The following is an 18,514-nucleotide window of genomic DNA, read 5'->3' as shown; positions in this document are numbered from 1 at the left end:
GTGTGTGGGTATCCACTCATGGAGGAGAAAGAGTTGTGGGCGTGGGAGGCGCTGTGCCTGGGGTTGAGGTCCTGGGCTGAGGCTCAGGTGTTTGCAGCCTGACTCTCTGAGTCTCAGTTTCCTCCTTTGCCCCTTGGCTACTCAAGGTTGCCACTGAGAAACGGAGCTGCTGCTGCTGCTAAGTCACTTCAGTCGTGTCCGACTCTGTGCGACCCCATCCCTGGGATTCTCCAGGCAAGAACACTGGAGTGGGCTGCCATTTCTTTCTCCAATGCATAAAAGTGAAAAGTGAAAGTGAAGTCGCTCAGTCATGTCCGACTCTTCGCGACCCCATGGACTGCAGCCTACCAGGCTCCTCCGTCCATGGGATTTTCCAGGCAAGAGTACTGGAGTGGGATGCCATTGCCTTCTCCAAGAAACGGAGTATTTCCTGCCATATCAGTAAACAAGGATGTCACAGTCATCAGCGACTGCAGTGCTCCAATATGAGCCCTAAGGGCACTCAGGAAGAAGAACCCCTGCAGGATATGGCAGCCATCAGATGCAGACGCAGCCACTCCCTATGGTGAGCCACAGGGGGCTGAGGATGTGCAAACACAGGATGTTGGCCTCATATAGCTGAGATACGTATGGGAAAGTGAACCCAGACTCGTGTCTCTTCCCATACATAGAAAAGTGCTAGATTCCTTAACTTGGGATATCTGGTTTTCTTTAATTCACAAAACTGCCAAAATATTTTTGATGTTCAGAATACTTGCCTTTTGCTGCAAACTTCCGTATAACCTGACACCCCCTTCAAGTCGATATCATGAAGCTGAAACCAGAGATGTTGATAGACATTCGTTACACCAGGGAAGGCTGAGCTCATTGGAGCCAAGCTCCAGCCTCTCCTGGGTCATTCTCTCCTCTGGGACACCTCCTGCTGTGACACTGTGCCTGTCACAGGATCACAGCCCAGGTCAATGATCTCGCCTCCAAGAAGCTTGAGTTGTGACTCTTTCAGATGTCACAATAGTTTATTTGTTTTGGCTGGAGTGGTTTTCCGTGGTAAATACAAATCAATAGAACTTTCAACTTTAATGCAGCAAGGACAGAAAAGTTAACATGTGCTCAGCAGAAAGCATGTTTGCAAAACTTTTGCAACTCAAAAGCCTGGTCCTTTCTGAGCTGGCTTGATGGCAGGGATGGCACACAGGTGGCCTCCAGACTGAGCGCAGAGTCAGCGTGAACATGGGTTAATGCATTTGCACCAGACTTCATTTTCTCCCAGCTTTATTCTGACTTCTCATCTACTGTCTGGACATAAACACCCACAGTCTCACTTTTCCTCGACTTCTCAGGAACCTTCAATTTTTTCTCCTGATGTTCATTAAAGGGAGGACACAGCAGGGGCTGTGATGAGGTGTATGGCTTCACTCCTTCCTTCTTTCATCCTTCATCTGTTCAATATTGAGCACCCACTTCATGCTGAGGATGCATTAAATACTGAGAAACAAAGCACAATCTCTCCCTCAAGGATTTTTTTGCTTCACATTTTTATTATGGAGAAATTCAGATACATATAAAAATAGAGAGGATGATGTAATGAATCTCACATACATGTCAGCAGCTTCAGTCATTATCAACCTGGGCCAATGTAATTTTTCCTGCCTCCCAAACCTTTTCCTCTTTTGGGTTGTCTGAAGAAAATTGTATATAATTTGTTATTTTGTTGTTGTTCAGTTGTTCAGACATGTTCAATTCTTTGAGACCCCATGAACTGCAGCATACCAGACCTCCCTGTCCATCACCAACTCCCCGAGTTTACTCAAACTCATGTCTATCAAGTCAGTGATGCCATCCAACCATCTCATCCTTTGTCATCCCCTTCTCCTCCTGCCCTCAATCTTTCCCAGCATCAGGGTCTTTTCAAATGAGTCAGTTCTTCTCATGAGGTGGCCAAAGTATTGGAGTTTCAGCTTCAGCATCAGTCCTTCCAATGAATATTCAGGACTGATTTCCTTTAGGATGAACTGGTTTGATCTCCTTGCAGTCCAATGGACTCTCAAGAGTCTTCTCCAACACCATAGTTCAAAAGCATCAATTCTTCAGTGTTCAGCTTTCTTTATAGTCCAACTATCACATCAATACATGACTACTGGAAAAACCATAGCTTTGACTAGACAAACCTTTGTTGCCAAGGTAATGTCTCTGCTTTTTAATATGCTGTCCAGGTTGGTCATAACTTTTCTTCCAAGAAGCAAGGGTCTTTTTTTTTTTTTTTTTTAAATTTTAACAGTTTATTGGCCAACGGAGAGCTCTCACATTTTCTTCCCACCCGGTGGTGCTATTCCTGAAGTTATCTCTTTGCAAAGTCAAGCAGAGACCAAAAAGTTTCCCTTAGTACTACTCAAAATCTAAACAAGTGAGGAAAAAAAAATGCTTATGGTCAGAAAATAAAACTTGTCTCTCTGTTTAGAGAAAATTTTTCTTTGTACATCATATTTTAAAATACACTTTTGTTTTCCATTTAGGAACTGTGGAAAACCCCTGTTTAAAAGTCTTTGGAAGGATAGCCTGTTTTGAGATGTTTGGTCTTCCAGGTTCTTGTGGGCTAGCAATGTTGAGAGGTACTCCATGGTATTCTCATTTCCTTTGAGTCGATGTTGTCTGGCAGAGCATCTCTGTTTTCAGTTGTCTGACATCTTATGAAGAATTAGCAGAGGGGCAAGAATTCTTGCCCGATTTGTTTCCACAATGCAGCCATTTAATACCATCTCATCCAAAATGAAGTGTACTTTAATCCAAATTAAACATTATATCTAGTTCACTCACTCGGCTGAAGTAGTCATCTAAAACTTCCACAAAGTTATGGATGAATTCATAAATTGCCATCTCGTTCTCTGTGTCATTAACTCCAACCACAATGAAGAGAGCTGCGTACTGCCGGTATATCAGCTTAAAGTCCTTATATTCAGTGAAAGAGCACTGTTCATTGGATCGAGAGAGACAGCTCTTTATGACTTCTGTTTCCAGAAGCGTACACTTATTAATCTCCACGTGCTCATAGTACTTAGAAAGTCGGGTCTTCCCTTGTTTATTCACCATGAGGAAAAACTTTATAATTTTTTTTTTCTCTGGCCACTATTTTTCCAAGTATAATTCAAAAGATATGGCAAGGGGTGGCTGTAACCAGAACCTGTGCGGCTCGGGGGGTGATGGTCCTGGAGACGGCTCTTCCTAGGCCCCCCCGCCCCCTTTCCCGCAGAAGCTTGTTACCCAGACCTCACTGGCTGCGTGGTGCGGGCTTCCTTGGGGCAGCCATTTTTCAGCAAGTGTCTTTTAATTTCATGGCTGCAGTCACTATCTGCAGTCATTTTGGAGCTCAAGAAAAGAAAGTCTGTCATTGTTTCCATTGTTTCCCCATCTACTTGTCATCAAGTGATAGAACCAGATGCCATGATCTTAGTTTTTTGAATGTTGAGTTTTAAGCCAACTTTTTGCTTCTCTGGTGGCTCAGAGGGTAAAGTGTCTACCTGCAATGCAGGAGACCTGGGTTCGATTCCTGAGTCAGGAAGATCCCCTGGAGAAGGAAATGGCAACCCACTCCAGTACCCTTACTGGAAAATCCCATGGATGGAGAAGCCTGGTGGGCTACAGTCCATGGGGTAGCAAAGAGTTCGACACGACTGAGCGACTTCACTCAGTCACTCACTCACTTTGACTCTCTTCTTTTACTTTCATCAAGAGGCTCTTTAGTTCTTCTTCACTTTCTGCCAGAAGGGTGGTGTCATCTGCATATCTGAGGTTATTGATATTTCTCCTGACAATCTTGACTCCAGCTTGTGCTTCATCCAGCCTGGCATTTCTCATGATGCACTCTGCATATAAGTTAAATAAGCAGGGTAACAATATACAGCCTTGATGTACTCCTTTCCCAATTTGGAACCAGTCTGTTGTTCCATGTCCAGTTCTAACTATTGCTTTTTGACCTGCATACAGATTTCTCAGGAGGCAGGTAAGTTGGTCTGGTATTCCCATCTATTGAAGAATTTTCCACAGTTTATTGCGATCCACACAAAGGCTTTGGCATAGTGAATAAAGCAGAAGTAGATGTTTTTCTGGAACTCTCTTGCTTTTTTGATGATCTCACGGATGTTGGCAGTTTGATCTCTGGTTCCTCTGCCTTTTCTAAATCCAGCTTGAACACCTGTAATTTCATGCTTCACATACTGTTGAAGTCTGGCTTGGAGAATTTTGAGCATTACTTTACTAGCGTGTGAGGTGAGTGCAATTGTGTGGTAATTTGAGCATTTTTTGGCATTGCCTTTCTTTGGGATTGGAATGAAAGTTGACCTTTCCCAGTCCTGTGGCCATTGCTGAGTTTTCCAAATTTGCTGGCATATTGAGTGAAGCACTTTCACAGCATCATCTTTGAGGATTGGAAATAGCTCAACTGGAATTCCATCACCTCCATTAGCTTTGTTTGTAGTGATGCTTCCTAAGGTCCACTTGGCTTCACATTCCAGGATGTCTGGCTCTAGGTGAGTGATCACACCATCGTGGTTATCTGGGTCATGAAGATCTCTTTTGTATAGTTCTTTTGTGTATTGTTGCCACCTCTTCTTAATATTGTTTGCTTCTGTTAGGTCCATACCATTTCTGTCCTTTATTGAGCCCATCTTGGCATGAAATGTTCCCTTGTTATCTCTAATTTTCTTGAAGAGATCTCTAGTCTTTCCCATTCTGTTGTTTTCCTCTATTTCTTTGCATTGACCACTAAGGAAGGCTTTCTTATCTCTCCTTGACATTCTTTGGAATTCTGCATTCGAATGGGTGTATCTTTCCTTTTCTCCTTTGCCTTTCACGTCATTTCTTTTCTCAGTTATTTGTAAGCCCTCCTTGGACAACCATTTTGCCTTTTTGTATTTCTTTTTCTTGGGGTTGGTTTTGTTGTCCTTCACTATCTCCCAGAATTTGCTCAAAGTCAGTGGTGCCATCCAATCGTCTCATTCTCTGTTACCCCTTTATCCTCCTACTCTCAATCTTTCCCAGCATCAGAGCCTTTTCCAAAGAACTGACTCTTTGCATCAGGTGGCCAAAGTATTGGAGCTTTAGCATCAGTCCTTCCAATGAATATTCAGGGTCTATTTCGTTTAGGATTGACTGCTTTGATCTTCTTGCAGTCCAAGGGTTTCTCAAAAGTCTTATCCAGCACCAGAGTCCAAAAGCATCAATTTTTTGGCCCTCAGCCTTCTTTATGGTCCAACTCACATCCAAACATGCCTATTGGAAAAAAACATAGTTTTGCCTATATTGACCTTTGTCAGCGAAGAGAAGTTTCTGCTTTTTAATACACAGTCTAGGTTTGTCATAGCTTTCCTTCCAAGAAGCAAGCATGTTTTAAGTTCATGGCTGCAGTCACCAAGTGTTTGACCAGAAATCAAAAAGGGTCAATTTTCCTCCACTACAGCAGTTGAGATGGTCATAAAGGTACAGTCAGGAATTGCAAAGGTCATATCATGAGATGAAAGATGTTTTCGTTCTCTTTGCAAAATATATTCTACCAAGTATTCCTGACATCATAATTTAGATTTTGGATGAAGTGCTTTTTTGTTTACTCCTTTTTCTTCTCCTTATATTTCCTACTGTGACTAAAATTGTATTAATTTCTTTAGTGCCATTTTTTTCAAATTTGTTTCCCTTAATATTCATCTTCCTTTCCCCAAAGGTCTAAATGAGGTGTAGGTTTCAAATGTCCTTGGAAATTAGATACTAACTCTTTTCTTCCAATTAAAATGTACTTATTTTTTTCCTACCAGGATGGGATATTATTCTCCCTGCTGCCTTAAATCCAATGTTTATTTCCCAGCCTAATAAGATGAAGCTATTAAAAATGCTTTTTTTCCCCACATACACTTTCTCTCTTCCTCTCTTTATAAAACATTTGAGAGTTCTTTATTTCCCTTTTTTTGGTGATAAGGTGAAAAATAGGTCATCAAAATATGTCCATGTTCAAATTCCTTAAAACTTATGAATGTTACCTTTATGCTGAAAAAAAAGGTCAGAGGTGTTATTGATTAACACTTTTGATTAACTGAAGGATATTGAAATGGAAGATGGGGAGTTAATTCTGAGTTATTCATGTGAACTCTAAGTGCCAAGAGTCCTGATAAGAGATTGTTAGAAAAGGAAAATTGATATGATGGAAGGAGAGATTGGAGTGGTATACCACAAGAGAGCAAGATTATCTTTTAACACAACAGTAGGTCCCTAAATTCCTTTTTAACTCCTTTTGTGGGGTTCAGAAATATGCTTGGGGTCCCTTGGGCTTAGAGGATGGAATATGGAAAAAGGATTAAAGACTGAGTCAGTAAACAGGCTCCAGTGGTCCTGTAGTCTTAGTGGCTATTGAGGGATTATCTGGAGGGGTTCACTTCAAAGACAAGGAGCCAATGGATTCTAGATCATTACCTATTATCCTCTCATCAGGCTATAGATAAGACCTCAACATGACCATCCTCCATGAACAGTGGTTGTTGAACTGCAAAAACATCCTGTACCAATATTTGGGAGCAGCAGACCAATTGGTCCAGGACATTTTTGGAATCCAGCAACCACCATTCATGTAGGATGGTCGTGTCACAGTCCTCTGCACAGCCTAATGAGAGCATCAAGAAAAAGGATGGCTCCCCTGGGGCCAGAGGACTAGAGAACACTCAGGTAAAACGTGGTGGCAAGATTAGAAGTCATGATGCATGCCCATTCTCATTTTCTCTTGAGAAATAAACCTCCCATTTTCAGCTGTGACATGGGTTATCCAATGTAGAATATTGACCTCACAGCACAGCCTCCTTGCAGTTAGATATAGCCCTAGGATCAAGCTATGGCCAATGGAACAGAAGTGGAAATAAGGCAGGTGATATTTAGATAATTTCTCTCAAAGAGTAGGGTGCCTTTCCTTTTATCCCTTGGTTTAGTCACTAAGCTGTGTCCAACTCTTATGACCCCATGGACTATAGTCTGCCACGCTCCTTTGTCCATGGGATCCTCCAGGCAAGAATACTGGAATGGGTTGCCATTTCCCTCTCTAGAGGATCTTCCTGACCTAGGAATCAAACCCAGGTCTCCTGAATAGCAGGCAGATTCGTAACCAGCTGAGCTATAATGGAAGCCCTAAAGTGATAGTGGAAGTCATTCAGTCATGTCTGACTCTTTGCAACCCCATGGGGTATACAGTCCATGAAATTCTCCAGGCCAGAATACTGGAGTGGGTAGCCTTTCCCGTCTCCAGATTTTCCTAACCCAGGGATTGAACCCAGGTCTCCCAAGCGCAGGCAGATTCTTTACCAGCTGAACTACAAAGAGAAGCCCAAAAATACTGGAATAGGTGACCTATCCTTTCTCCAGAGGATCATTCCAATCCAGGAATCGAACCGGGGTCTTTTGCATCACAGGTGGATTCTTTACCAACTGAGCTATGAGAGAAGCCCTATCTCTTGCCCTCCTGTGGAACAGAAGGTGGATGTGGCAATGAGCCATCTGGGACCTGGCACAGATCATGAGGAATAGAAGCACCCTGAATCCCTTACAACATGGAATTACCTTGTCAACCCGCTATTTACATCTGGACTTACAAGAGAAAAATAGACTGCAGCTTTGTTTTCATGTCTATTTTCTTTGTGATTTTCTGTAACTTAAAAATATACAGTCAATTCTGGAAATATTTGGAGACTGAAAGGACATAGATCATGATTTCAGGAAAGATAAGACCAAGCTCTTCTTGATCATCTCAGTGCCTTTCAGTCACTGAATATTTCTTAAGTTCTGTAAGGATGCGGAGGCCCATTGGACATCATGGATATCAAACCTTCAATCCTAAAGGAAATTAACCCTGAATATTCACTGGAGGGACTGGTGTTGACACTCAGTCCCTCCAGTCCCTCTCACTTGATGAGAAGAGCAGATTCATTGGAAAAGACCCTGATGCTGGGAAAGACTGTGGGCAGGAGGAGAAGGGGACAACAGAGGATGAGATGGTTGGATGGCATCACCAACCTGATGGACATGAACTTGAGCAAACTCTGGGAGATAGTGAAGGACAGGGAATTCTGGCGTGCTGCAGTGCATGGGGTCACAAAGACACTGTTTTTGTGTCATTTAGCATCTGAACAACAAACGATGCCACACTATGCACAACAACAACAAAAATGTTATTTTATTAGAGCGCACATTCAGTATTATCCGAGTAAATCTTCACAGAGATGTCCTCCCACCCCTTTCCAGTCAGGGAAGTGTTGTTATCTGCATTTTAGAGTTGAAGAGTTTAAGGTTGATCGATTTCCAGTAAATTGCCTGGGTTCAAACAGCTGGCAAACAGTACTTTCAGAATTGAAGGTTACTTCGTGTAAAAGCCATAACCGCACCACGAAGCCAGCAGTTTGCAAACTGTGCTTGATGGAACCCCTAGCGGTCCCCAGGGGTCTGTCAAGGGTTGTCATGGCTCAAGGGTGGCGACTATGAGGGATGAGCGGGTAGGTTTGTACCCTGAGCCCGGAAAATAGCTGAGATTGGCTCAATGAAGCATCTAAGACATCAATATCAGGGGTGGAGGACAACTGGCTCTTACATTGAACCAGTAGTGATGGGCAGAAGGGTGAAGGTCAAGGCTGAGACTGTTGGCCCCAGACACCTGAGCTCCTGACATTCTCTGGGGTCCTCAGGCTCACATCAGCCCTGTGGGAATGAGAAACGAGTGCCTCAACTTGCAAATCAAGCTGCATACAAATAGCTTATAGCATATTAACAACCATGTGTGAGGACCTTCCCTGGTGGTCTGGGGCTAAGACTCAGCGCCCCCGATGCAGAGGGCCTGGGTTTCATCCCTGGTTAGGGATCCCACATGCCAAAATTAAAGATCCCGCCTGCCTCAACTAAGACACAGCATGGCCAAATGAAAAACAAAACAAAGAAAAACAAGTGTGAGTTTGTGTTTGGAGATTCCTATCACTAAAGACACGTGCACACATACACACTTCAAAGAAAATTGACCAATAAAGACACACAACTCAATGCTAACTTGGGATTTTCCTGGGGGATAGAGTTCTAGGGGATATTTTCCAAGCTCTTCTTTACATTTTCAGGGTTTCTATGTGATCCTCAATGAGGGTATCAGAAACAGGAATAAAACACTAATAAGAGTCAATAACTCTTTAAAAAGAACAATAATTTGGAGACGTTTTCAATGGCCCATTTGATGTTTTCTGAGTTGTCACATGTTCCTCAATCAGTATTTTATAAACAGAAAGAAACTCTAACACAGGATAGGCTTTTTGTGTATGCTTACTTTGTGGTTGGCTATTTCGGGAACGAGATTGTTTGAATAGATCTAATGAAACCTGTTACCAGGAATGGTCATCTGCCCATTTCCAGTCAGAGGACAGAGTCCTGTGCTGTCCCCGCCTACGTTTCACAAGCCTGGGAGGAGGGCTTTGCAGGATAAATACACAGCAGCACCCAGGAAACTCCAGCATCCGGGCAGGCGGCGGCTCTGGATCCACTGCCCACATCCCGCTCTCCCAGGCAGGTAATCCGTGATGCTCCCACACTGGGAGCCAAGGGACCCCTTTCCCAGGGTGGTTCTGGCCTCGGTCAGGGGTCGGTAGAACCTGAGGCAAGAGGGAGGCGAGAGGACATGTGTCCGATGCTGGGGGCTTCTGAGTCCTCTGAAGGCCAGTCCTCTCTCTGAGTCTCAGTGTTCATCCCGCAAAGGGAGGGACGTGCCACCAGGGCTTCTGGGGGCATTTCTGCTTCTGACTCTTTGGGGTTGTGATTCGAGCCAGCTGTGCACCCCATCCAGCTGCGCATCTGCCTTCAGGTCAGAGCTCTGCCGAGGGCACTAAGGTGCGTCCCCTTGCCTGGCACAGGGCGCTGCTCTCAGAGAGCTCTGGGGACAGAATTAGTGCAGTGGATCCCTCTGGGCAGAGGGGTCTCCAGGGGGTTTCCTGGGCTCCACTGTGCCTTTAGGCCCCCGGCCAAGCAGAAGAGAGGTGAGTCTGCTTAGAAATAGAGCCTTAACCTGGCCAAATAAAAAAGCACCCTTTCTTCAGGATAATTTCGAAAGAAAATATTTAACTCTTTTTGAAAGAAACCATTGCATCAGCCCTGAGCAAACTACATAGCTGGGGCAGTTGATCACCTCTGTCCTCAGGCTTGTCTGAAGGCCTTTCCCCCGGGCTCTGGCTGAGATGCAGCTCAGGCTCCTCCCCTCCTTGGTCTCCCCACTTCCCCCCTCACCACCCCAGCAGTGCTCTGTCCTCTGAATCCTGAGATGAGGGGGCAGAGCCTGAAGGGAATTAGCCCTCTTTGCTGAGGTCACCAGTTTGACCTCAGTCTCTCCTGGAGATTTCCTAGGCAGTAGCTCTGTCTTCTGTCCCCAGGAATCACAAGTCTGGCTTGTTGAGTCCTAGAAAGTGTCGCTCATGGAGGGGGTGACATGTCTGGAACTCCTCTTAGGAGCCCAGCACCTTCATCCTATACGTCACCTGAGCCATTCCACATGTTGGACGGAGGCGGGAACTGAGGATCAGAGAGGTTCAGTCACTGCTCTTCACCACACAGCACTCACAAGTGGTCCAAACGACATCCTCGACCAGGTCTGAGACTCTGAGCTCACCTGCTTCTCCCCACTAGGAGGCCTTTCTAGGCTCTTTTTGGAAACACCCTCCACATGTCCAGATGGCAGCGGTGGGCAGAACGCTCTGCCCTCCTTGTTCTTTGCACCAGCCCTGCTCGGGGCAGCCAGGCTCCAGCACGGCTCCTGCTGCCTGTGCGGCCTCTCTCCTGAACCCTCTCTGTGACCAGGCACCTCGACGGGAGAGCCTCCCTGAGGTCACACCCTTGTCCTCAGAGGCGGGGAGAGGTGCACTGTCCTCTGATGAGTGCAGGGCTCCTTCCTGGGGGGACAGAGGGGCACGGTGGGAAAGAAACCCAGCTTCCCAGGCCCCTCTGATTATGTCAGCTCCTGGGAGGGGAATGGGTTCTCACTGGCCAGCACCTCACACCCATCACCAGCTTCCCCACCCTGGAGCCAGGCACCCCAGGCTCCTCCCCCTCACTCCTCCATGGCTTGCTGTGAGACCTTGGAAAAGCCCCTCCCCACTCTACCGAGTCTCTCCACTGGGAAAACTGGTAACAATCACAGCACTTGGTCAAAGGTAAGAGGGAGCCCAGAGCCCCCTCATGTGTGTTGGGAGCCCAGGAGGGTGCCTACCCCTGGGAGGTCACAGAGCAGCAGGTCCAAGAGAACAGAGGCAACGGGGGACAGTGGGTGGGGGTTCTAACACGCAGAGACTTAAAGGAGCTTTGCTTTTCAGACATGAGGGCGGAGAGAATGTCTACCCTCCTGGCTCTCGGGCTCCTGGTGGCTGGACTCTGCTCCAGTGTCCACTGCCTCCCAGAGAACGTGACCCCGGAAGAACAGCACAAAGGGGCATCTGTGGATGACCACTCATTAGCCTCCAGCAACACCGACTTCGCCTTCAGCCTCTATAAGAAGTTGGCTTTGGAGAACCCCGATAAGAATGTCATCTTCTCCCCTCTGAGCATCTCCATAGCCTTGGCCTTCCTGTCCCTGGGGGCCCGTGGCTCCACCCTGACGGAGATCCTGGAAGGTCTCAAGTTCAACCTCACAGAGACCCCAGAGACAAAAATCCACCAGGGCTTCCAGCACCTCCTGCAGACATTCAATAGGCCCAGCAACCAGCTGCAGCTGAGCGTGGGCAACGCCATTTTCATGCCAGAGGAGCTGGAGCTGCTGGACAAGTTCAGGAAAGATGCTGAGGCTTTTTACGCCTCTGAGGTTTTAGCCATTAACTTCAAGGATTCCGAAGCTGCGATAAAGCTTATCAATGAATATGTGAAGAATAAAACTCATGGAAAAATTGAGAAGCTCTTCGATGATCATGACCAGCTCACAGATTTAATATTGTTGAATTATATCTTCTTTAAAGGTGGGTGCCTAGTCTGGGGTTCAGTGGAACAGACACTTTTTTTTATGAGGCTTTAGTACTCTTGCCTGGAAAATCCCATGGACGGAGGAGCCTGGTAGGCTGCAGTCCATGGTGTCGCAAAGAGTCGGACATGACTGAGCGACTTCACTTTCACTTTTCACTTTTATGCATTGGAGAAGGATGTGGCAACCCACTCCGGTGTTCTTGCCTGGGGAATCCCAGGGATGGGGTCGCACAGAGTCGGACATGACTGAAGTGACTTAGCAGCAGCAGCAGGGCTATTTCCTGGCTCAGCCAACTGTCATTAGGAAAAACACTATAGAGGAGGAGTTAGAGGAGGCTCGCACAGAGTCGGACACGACTGAAGCGACTTAGCAGCAGCAGCCCTCAGCTTAAGGGGCTCGGGCACTAAGGCCCTGCCCCAACCACTGGATTTGACTGTCTAGGGATTTCCCAAACTCAATGGTCATTACAGGATGTTAGTGCAGGGAAGCTGCTAACCCTTTGTCTGACGCAGAGGGAGAGTTTTGCTTTGACTTACTCTTACCCGGCTGCTAGAGGAAGGATCTTCCCATTCCCATCACTCGTGCGTGTGTCCTTCCTGATGAGGTGGTGTTGGAGCCCGCGGGAACCCTCAGCTGTGCCCACCATGGGCTGGTTCTGACCTGCTGGGGGACCTGGTCTCTGGAGGCTCCCGGTGAGGCTGGTGGTCTTCACGGTGAGACAGACTCTGAGGAGCCTGCTCATCCCCAGGGTCTTCATTGGTGCTCTTCTATCAGCTGAGGGTGGAACAGGCCAGGCCACCATCCGGGAGCAGCCTCTGCAGAAGGGAGCCCCCTAGACAGGCTCCTCTCCCAGCTTTGAGCTGGTCTGATGCCCGGTCCCAGTGTCAGGAGCTCAGCATGGCAAACCCCAGCTGGATATTCACAAGGGGCGGAGTAGAAAAGCAGATGGATTTTGCACAGGGAGCAAGAAGGGCAAATAGGGACCCAGAGGTGGATAAGCAAGTCAGGATGTGGTCAACTGTGTAGAGACACACCAACTCTTGGAGACAAGTTAGTCCAGAGCTGCGGACTCCTGGCAGAGTCCAGAGCAGCCCTCTTGGGCCACCGTGGTTGTTTGTAAATGAAAGCTTAGAACTGAATTATTCTTAACAACGCATCCAGGCCTGTCCTGCTATGTTTGGTTTCTGAGTTTTCTGTGCTTCCCTTTCCTATTCCACCTTCGGACTTTCTCCTTACAAGTCTCTTCCCCAGGGGCACCCCAGGTAGCCTCCCTTTCTGTCTACCCCTGCCTCTAACCTTGAGGGCACAGGCAGGGCTGGAAATAAAGCAGGAGGTGGGGGTAGATACACATTCCATGAAGCCCCAGAGCCCTAAACTCCTCTAGAAGCCCCAGCCTCAGCGAGGATGCATCCTCCTGGGTGGAGACCCGAGTCCTCTCCTCTATTGACCCCGCCCTGCCCTCCGGGTCCCCGTGTGGTTCCTGTTCCAGCTGGGCTCACGAGGCTGCAGGGATGTGTGTCCGCCCTGAAAAGTCAACGACTAACCCCTGGTCACTAACCTACTCCCCTGAAGGACCAGGAGGTCCCATTTGTCCCCAGACTCAGATACCCCCGTCTCTTCTTTGCCTTCCACATTCCTGTTGATTTCCTGTGGAGCACAACTAACCAGGTGTATTTCATGCCCCCCTTCTCAATCCTGACCTGTGGGGTTCACCGCCATCCCCAAGGGCTTACCCATCTTCCCAGGAGTATGTGCACCCCTGGCAGGCCCAGCCCTAGAGGCAGGTGGTAGGGGGCACAGCTGGTGCGGGGAGGGTCTTCCCCACTGAGGGCCCAGGGCAGAAGAGGGAGAGGACACAGCCCTGTACTCAGAGTCCTCATCTATTCCTTCTCCTCCAGCCCAGTGGACGACGCCATTTGATCCTCACCGTACATACGACTCAGAGTTCCACGTGAGCGAGGACACGAGGGTGCAGGTGCCCATGATGACCCTTGGCCTGGAAACCCCTTACTTCCGGGACGAGGAGCTGGGCTGCACGCTGGTGGAGCTCACGTACACCAGCAATGACAGTGCCCTCCTCATCCTCCCCGACGAGGGCAAGATGCAGGACCTGGAAGCCAAGCTGAACCCGGAGACCCTGACGAGGTGGCGAAAATCCCTGCAGCCCAGGTGACTCCCCAGGACCCGGAGCTGTGGGTTCACCTGCCTTCTCGGTCCTTCCCCCTCTTCCTGGACTCCTGACCCCCAGCAACAGGGCCTCAGGAATGTCCGGGCGCGGGACAGTGGTGGGAGAGCCCGTACTGAGGTGACTTTGCCTTTTGCTACCTTAGGGACTTTAAGCCAAAATTTTTCCTTCCATGGGATGATGACATCAGAGGAGGGGAGGGCAAGAGGACTGAGGGTCCCTCTTACATCAACATGTATTGAGTCAGGAGGATTCTCAACACATCACCCACCACTCATGCGGTTCTTTCTTTGGCTCCACCTTCCGACAGTGGAGAGGAAGAGATAGAATCGGGATCAGATGAGGGCTCAGGTGAGACAGGCTCTGAGGACAAGCTGTCTTTCCATCATAGTCACTCATTTATTCACTCATCCGCTTAGCACTCGTTGAATTAATTAATGAAAGTCATGCAATGTCTAAGGGAATAATTTAGATCCTGAGTCAGCAAATAAAGCACTAAATTCCCCACCTTCACGGCACTTAATTTGTAATTGGGGGAGATAGATAAGAAATAAATAACTAAATAATTTTTGTATTCAGAGAGATGGGAAATGGTGGGGTGAGGGAAAATAAAGGAAAAAGAGAAAGAAAATTGGACCCAGGGGTAGTTTGTGATTATAATTAGGATAGCCCTTAGGTGATGTTTGAGGTGAGGGACTGAGTCATGTGGATGTCGCAGGAAAAGCATTGCTGACCAAAGGAACAGCCAGTGCAAAGCCTCTGAGGCAGGAGCGAGCCTGGTGTGGTTGAGGATTAGTGAGGCCAGAGCAGGAGAGCAGAGGGAGTGAGAGGGAAGATGGGTGAGGTCGGGGTCCTCAGGGAGGACTAAGGTCACTAGGGCCTTGCAGACCCCTTGACTCCCCCACCATCTAAGGGAAATGGAAATTCATCACAAGGTTTTGAGTCAAAGAGTTAACGATCTGAGTGATGTTTTAGAAGAATCACCCAAGGTGCCGAGTGGACAGCAGACAGCAGAGGACAAGCAAGGAGGCAGGGAGGCCAGCCAGGAGCCGAGTGGGGTCACCCAGGGGAGGGCGCTGGGGGCTGGACCGGGAGGAGCCAGGAAGTGTGTGGGGGGGGGTTGAGTTCTGGGTAAACTGAGGGTAGACACACAGGCCAGGAGGTGGGCTTCAGGAGACCGATCTCAGGGGGACAGGAGAGGGTGAGGCAGTGCTGGGCCAGGGTCTGAAGGGGGCAGATAGGGAGGGGGTGTGGGCAGCTGTGCGGGGGCACCCCACAGTTTAAGGGGAGTCTCAACCTCCTCACATTTGGCATCTAAGACCAGACGCCCTGACAAGAGTCTTTAAGGAAATACAGACTGAGAGAGAGGGAGGGAAGCCTCGGGGTGGGAGACAGCATCTCTTGCTCCAAGAACCTGCTGGCGGCTTGGCTCAGAAGCTGAAGCTGTCCTGTCCTCAACTGGGAAGGCCAGATGGAGACTCTGAATTGGATGATTCAAGTCCCCAAGTCCCTTGACTGCAGCTCCCAGCCCCCATGTCCCCTCCAAGCCCCTGTTCAGCTCCTTCCTTCCCTGCTGCCCACACTCAGGCCGCCCTTGTGCTGTGGAGCAGCCCCTCTGGCTTCCCACATTCCTGCAAGTGTATCCACCTCCTGCTAGGCTCCTCTTCACCAGTCAGCTCCATCCCCTCCCCTGGGACTCAGGCTCCATGCCACCTCCTGCAGGAAGCCTTCCTGGTGCCTGTGGAGCAGCCTCCCTGGCACAATCTCCCAGAAATTGTGAAATCCCTGTTGGAGGAGGGTATTTTCCTTGCCCTGCAGCCTTAAGGTGGGACCTTTGTGGGCAACACCACAGCCCAGCCCTAGGGACATTGAGTGAGTGACAGTTGCTCAGTCATGCCTGGCTCTTTGCAACCCCACGGACTGTAGCCTGCCAGGCTCCTCTGTTCATGGAATTCTCCAGGCAAGATGACTGGAATGGGTTGCCATTTCCTTCTCCAGAGGATCCTCCTGACCCAGGGATCCTGCATTAGATCCCTGGGACATTAGACTCCTGCAGTCAGAAATGCATAATTAGGAATTAAGCAGAGTTAGCCCGAGGGGTCTAGACACTGAGAAGGAAGTTCATCTTTCCAGTGTTAAGGAGGTGGTTGGAGATGAAACCACAGATCAAACTGTGAGGTGGAAGAAAGGCAGACACTGTGTCCAGCGTGAGTTCAAGTTTATCTTTCTCATTTCCTAGATATATACATAAACTCAACCTGCCAAGGTTTTCCATCTCCAGCGACTATAAGCTGAAAGACATCCTTTCCCAGCTGGGTATGAAGAATATCTTCACCAGCAATGCAAACTTCTCAGGAATCACAAATGAACACAAGCTGGCAGTTTCCCAGGTAAGTCTAAACTTTGGACAATTCATCCCTCTTATAGGAGCTTGAACGGGGACAGACAGGCAGATGTTTGGCTAATTCTGAATTTGCAAATTCATTGAATTTCCTGTACATTAATCACTCTCCCCAGGACTAGGTTGCAATCATACTGGGAGTTGTCCCCACCTTCCCTGAAATATAATGTGACCAGGAGTCCATCATTGGGAAAGAATTCCCCTGGAGTGGAATCAGTGGACCCCGTGCCAAGCTCTACTTTTCACGCTTAAAGAGGCAAATAGTTAAAGTCCTGTGGCCCTCAGTTTTTCCATTTATAAAATATGGTGATAGTTCTTACCCAGCATGAAGAAACTGGCAGAGCAGGTAAGAGGTACTAACAATGGCTCAGGGCCAGCATGATGAATATATACTAAGAGCAAGAGAGAAGGACACCAGGGGTCCTGGTACTGCCATCCTAGAAGCAGAGGTTAGAATGAATGGGGGTGGCTGAATAGCCCTGCAGTCTCCCCTGCATCCCACCTGCCAGAGGGCTTGGTAAAGGAGATACAGGGCCATGGGGCCTCGTGGTCCAGGGCTGGGAAGCCAATCCTAGGCAAGATAGCTGAGCGCTCAGGACACGTCAGCTGGGGCCACAGTGGTGCAGAAAGCAGTGCCACTCATGTGCAACTTCAGCATGGAAGGACTGTGGACAGTTCCCTGCAAGAAAAACGCCTCGATCTGGCCCCTTCCCCTACACTAGGGGGTGCTTGGGGGACAGCAGAGTCTGTGGACTCAGACAGAGAGGGATCCAGATCCAGGAGCCCCTGCTGTTTGCCTCTCTGACCCTGGGCGCAGGACTCTCAGTTCACTTTCCACATCCATGCATCACAGCAACAAACCAGCTGACAGTCGGATGGGAGGACAGACAGATTGAACAGGTTGATAGCGCAGTGACAGACCAGGAGCAGGTGGATGCATGTTGGTCTCTAGAGGCACTCGGGCCCCTGCTCACACCCTGCCTCCCCCACTCCAGTGGGTAACGTTTGGTGTCCCCACAGGTGGTCCACAAGGCCGTGCTCGATGTGGGCGAGGAGGGCACGGAAGGAGCTGCCATCACAGCTGTCCTAGTGGTGGGTACATCCTTGATAACTGACGCGTTAATTATCAGTTTCGACAGGCCGTTTCTGATTTCCATATTGCACAAAGACACTCAGAGCATCATCTTTTTGGGCAAAGTCACCAACCCCAAGAAAGCCTAGAGCTCCCCTCCTCCCTAAGGAGCTGGGTGCCCAGGTCCCTGGGAGCAGCCTGGCCCCTGTGCACTGAGGCACGGCCCGCCCCCTGCAGCTATCTGGCCCCATCTGCTCAACCTTGAAAGGTGACCGCGACAGTGCTAGGGGCTCCGTGTGCCCAGGGGCTGTGTGCCTGGTGACAAGGAGGCTCTGAGCCGCAGAACAACAATAAAGCTCCTTCCTTGGACTGGATGCTTTCCTGTGCGTCTCCACCCTGCTGCTGGGCCCCAAGGCCAAGCCCCTTGACCTGCCACACATGTTCAGCCCACCCCACCTCTGGGCCCCTCTGCCTCAGCCTCACCAGCCAGCCCAGGAGCAGGCTTTGAGCCTGTGACCAAGCCCACTGGACCTCAGGACTAGAACTGGGTGGGGCCCTTGCTGCCAATGACCACTTCCGGGGGCTCTGGGTCCAGGTCAAGGTTCACTCCTCCCTCCCCAGGACCTGGGATGTGCCCTCGTGCCTACATGCAGGGGCTCTGACCCTGACCTCTGCTGGCACAGCCCCTGGACCCCTCCTTCCTGCAGCTGAGCTGGGCCTCCTCCCCCAGGATCACCCCTCTGCCCCCAAGCTCCCCAACCTGGGAGACCAGCGACTTCCAGGTTCCCAGCTGAGCTCCTCCACCGCCTGGCCAGTCCCACCTCCTCCCCTGACAGAGGATCCCCATCAGCCGCCACTATG

The 18,514-nt window shown here is 49.0% G+C and overlaps 1 protein-coding gene and 1 pseudogene across 3 annotated transcripts; one reads left to right on the top strand and one right to left on the bottom strand.

The window, feature by feature from the left end:
* Positions 1–2,669: 2,669 nt before the first annotated feature.
* LOC122454895 lies at positions 2,670–10,624 on the bottom strand (annotated as a pseudogene). Its single transcript, XR_006273555.1, has 2 exons — positions 10,607–10,624; positions 2,670–3,123 (listed from the first exon to the last, which is right to left on the bottom strand). The product of XR_006273555.1 is annotated as an AP-4 complex subunit sigma-1-like (transcript).
* On the top strand, positions 9,410–18,022 carry LOC122455204 (serpin A3-7-like). Of its 2 annotated transcripts, none has more exons than XM_043490165.1 (5): positions 9,410–9,565; positions 11,355–11,990; positions 13,894–14,164; positions 16,420–16,570; positions 17,602–18,022. In XM_043490165.1, the coding sequence occupies exons 2-5, from the start codon at positions 11,357–11,359 to the stop codon at positions 17,800–17,802; spliced, it is 1,257 nt and encodes a 418-aa protein (XP_043346100.1). In that variant the 5' UTR covers positions 9,410–9,565; positions 11,355–11,356; the 3' UTR covers positions 17,803–18,022. The 2 variants fall into 2 exon arrangements, with proteins under 2 accessions (XP_043346100.1, XP_043346099.1); XM_043490164.1 differs by having other exon boundaries at positions 9,492–9,561.
* Positions 18,023–18,514: the final 492 nt, after the last annotated feature.

Source organism: Cervus canadensis, chromosome 17 (assembly GCF_019320065.1).
Source record: "Cervus canadensis isolate Bull #8, Minnesota chromosome 17, ASM1932006v1, whole genome shotgun sequence".
Lineage (NCBI taxonomy): Eukaryota > Metazoa > Chordata > Mammalia > Artiodactyla > Cervidae > Cervus > Cervus canadensis.
This window is presented reverse-complemented; position numbering and strand designations above follow the sequence as displayed.

What these genes read in the sequence shown, in the direction of transcription:
- LOC122455204 (XM_043490165.1), top strand. Translation starts at nt 11,357, where the DNA reads ATGAGGGCGGAGAGAATGTCTACCCTCCTGGCTCTCGGGCTCCTGGTG. An exon ending in GAATTATATCTTCTTTAAAG is followed by an intron (nt 11,991 to 13,893) that starts GTGGGTGCCTAG and finishes CTTCTCCTCCAG; the next exon opens with CCCAGTGGACGACGCCATTT. An exon ending in ACAAGCTGGCAGTTTCCCAG is followed by an intron (nt 16,571 to 17,601) that starts GTAAGTCTAAAC and finishes GTGTCCCCACAG; the next exon opens with GTGGTCCACAAGGCCGTGCT.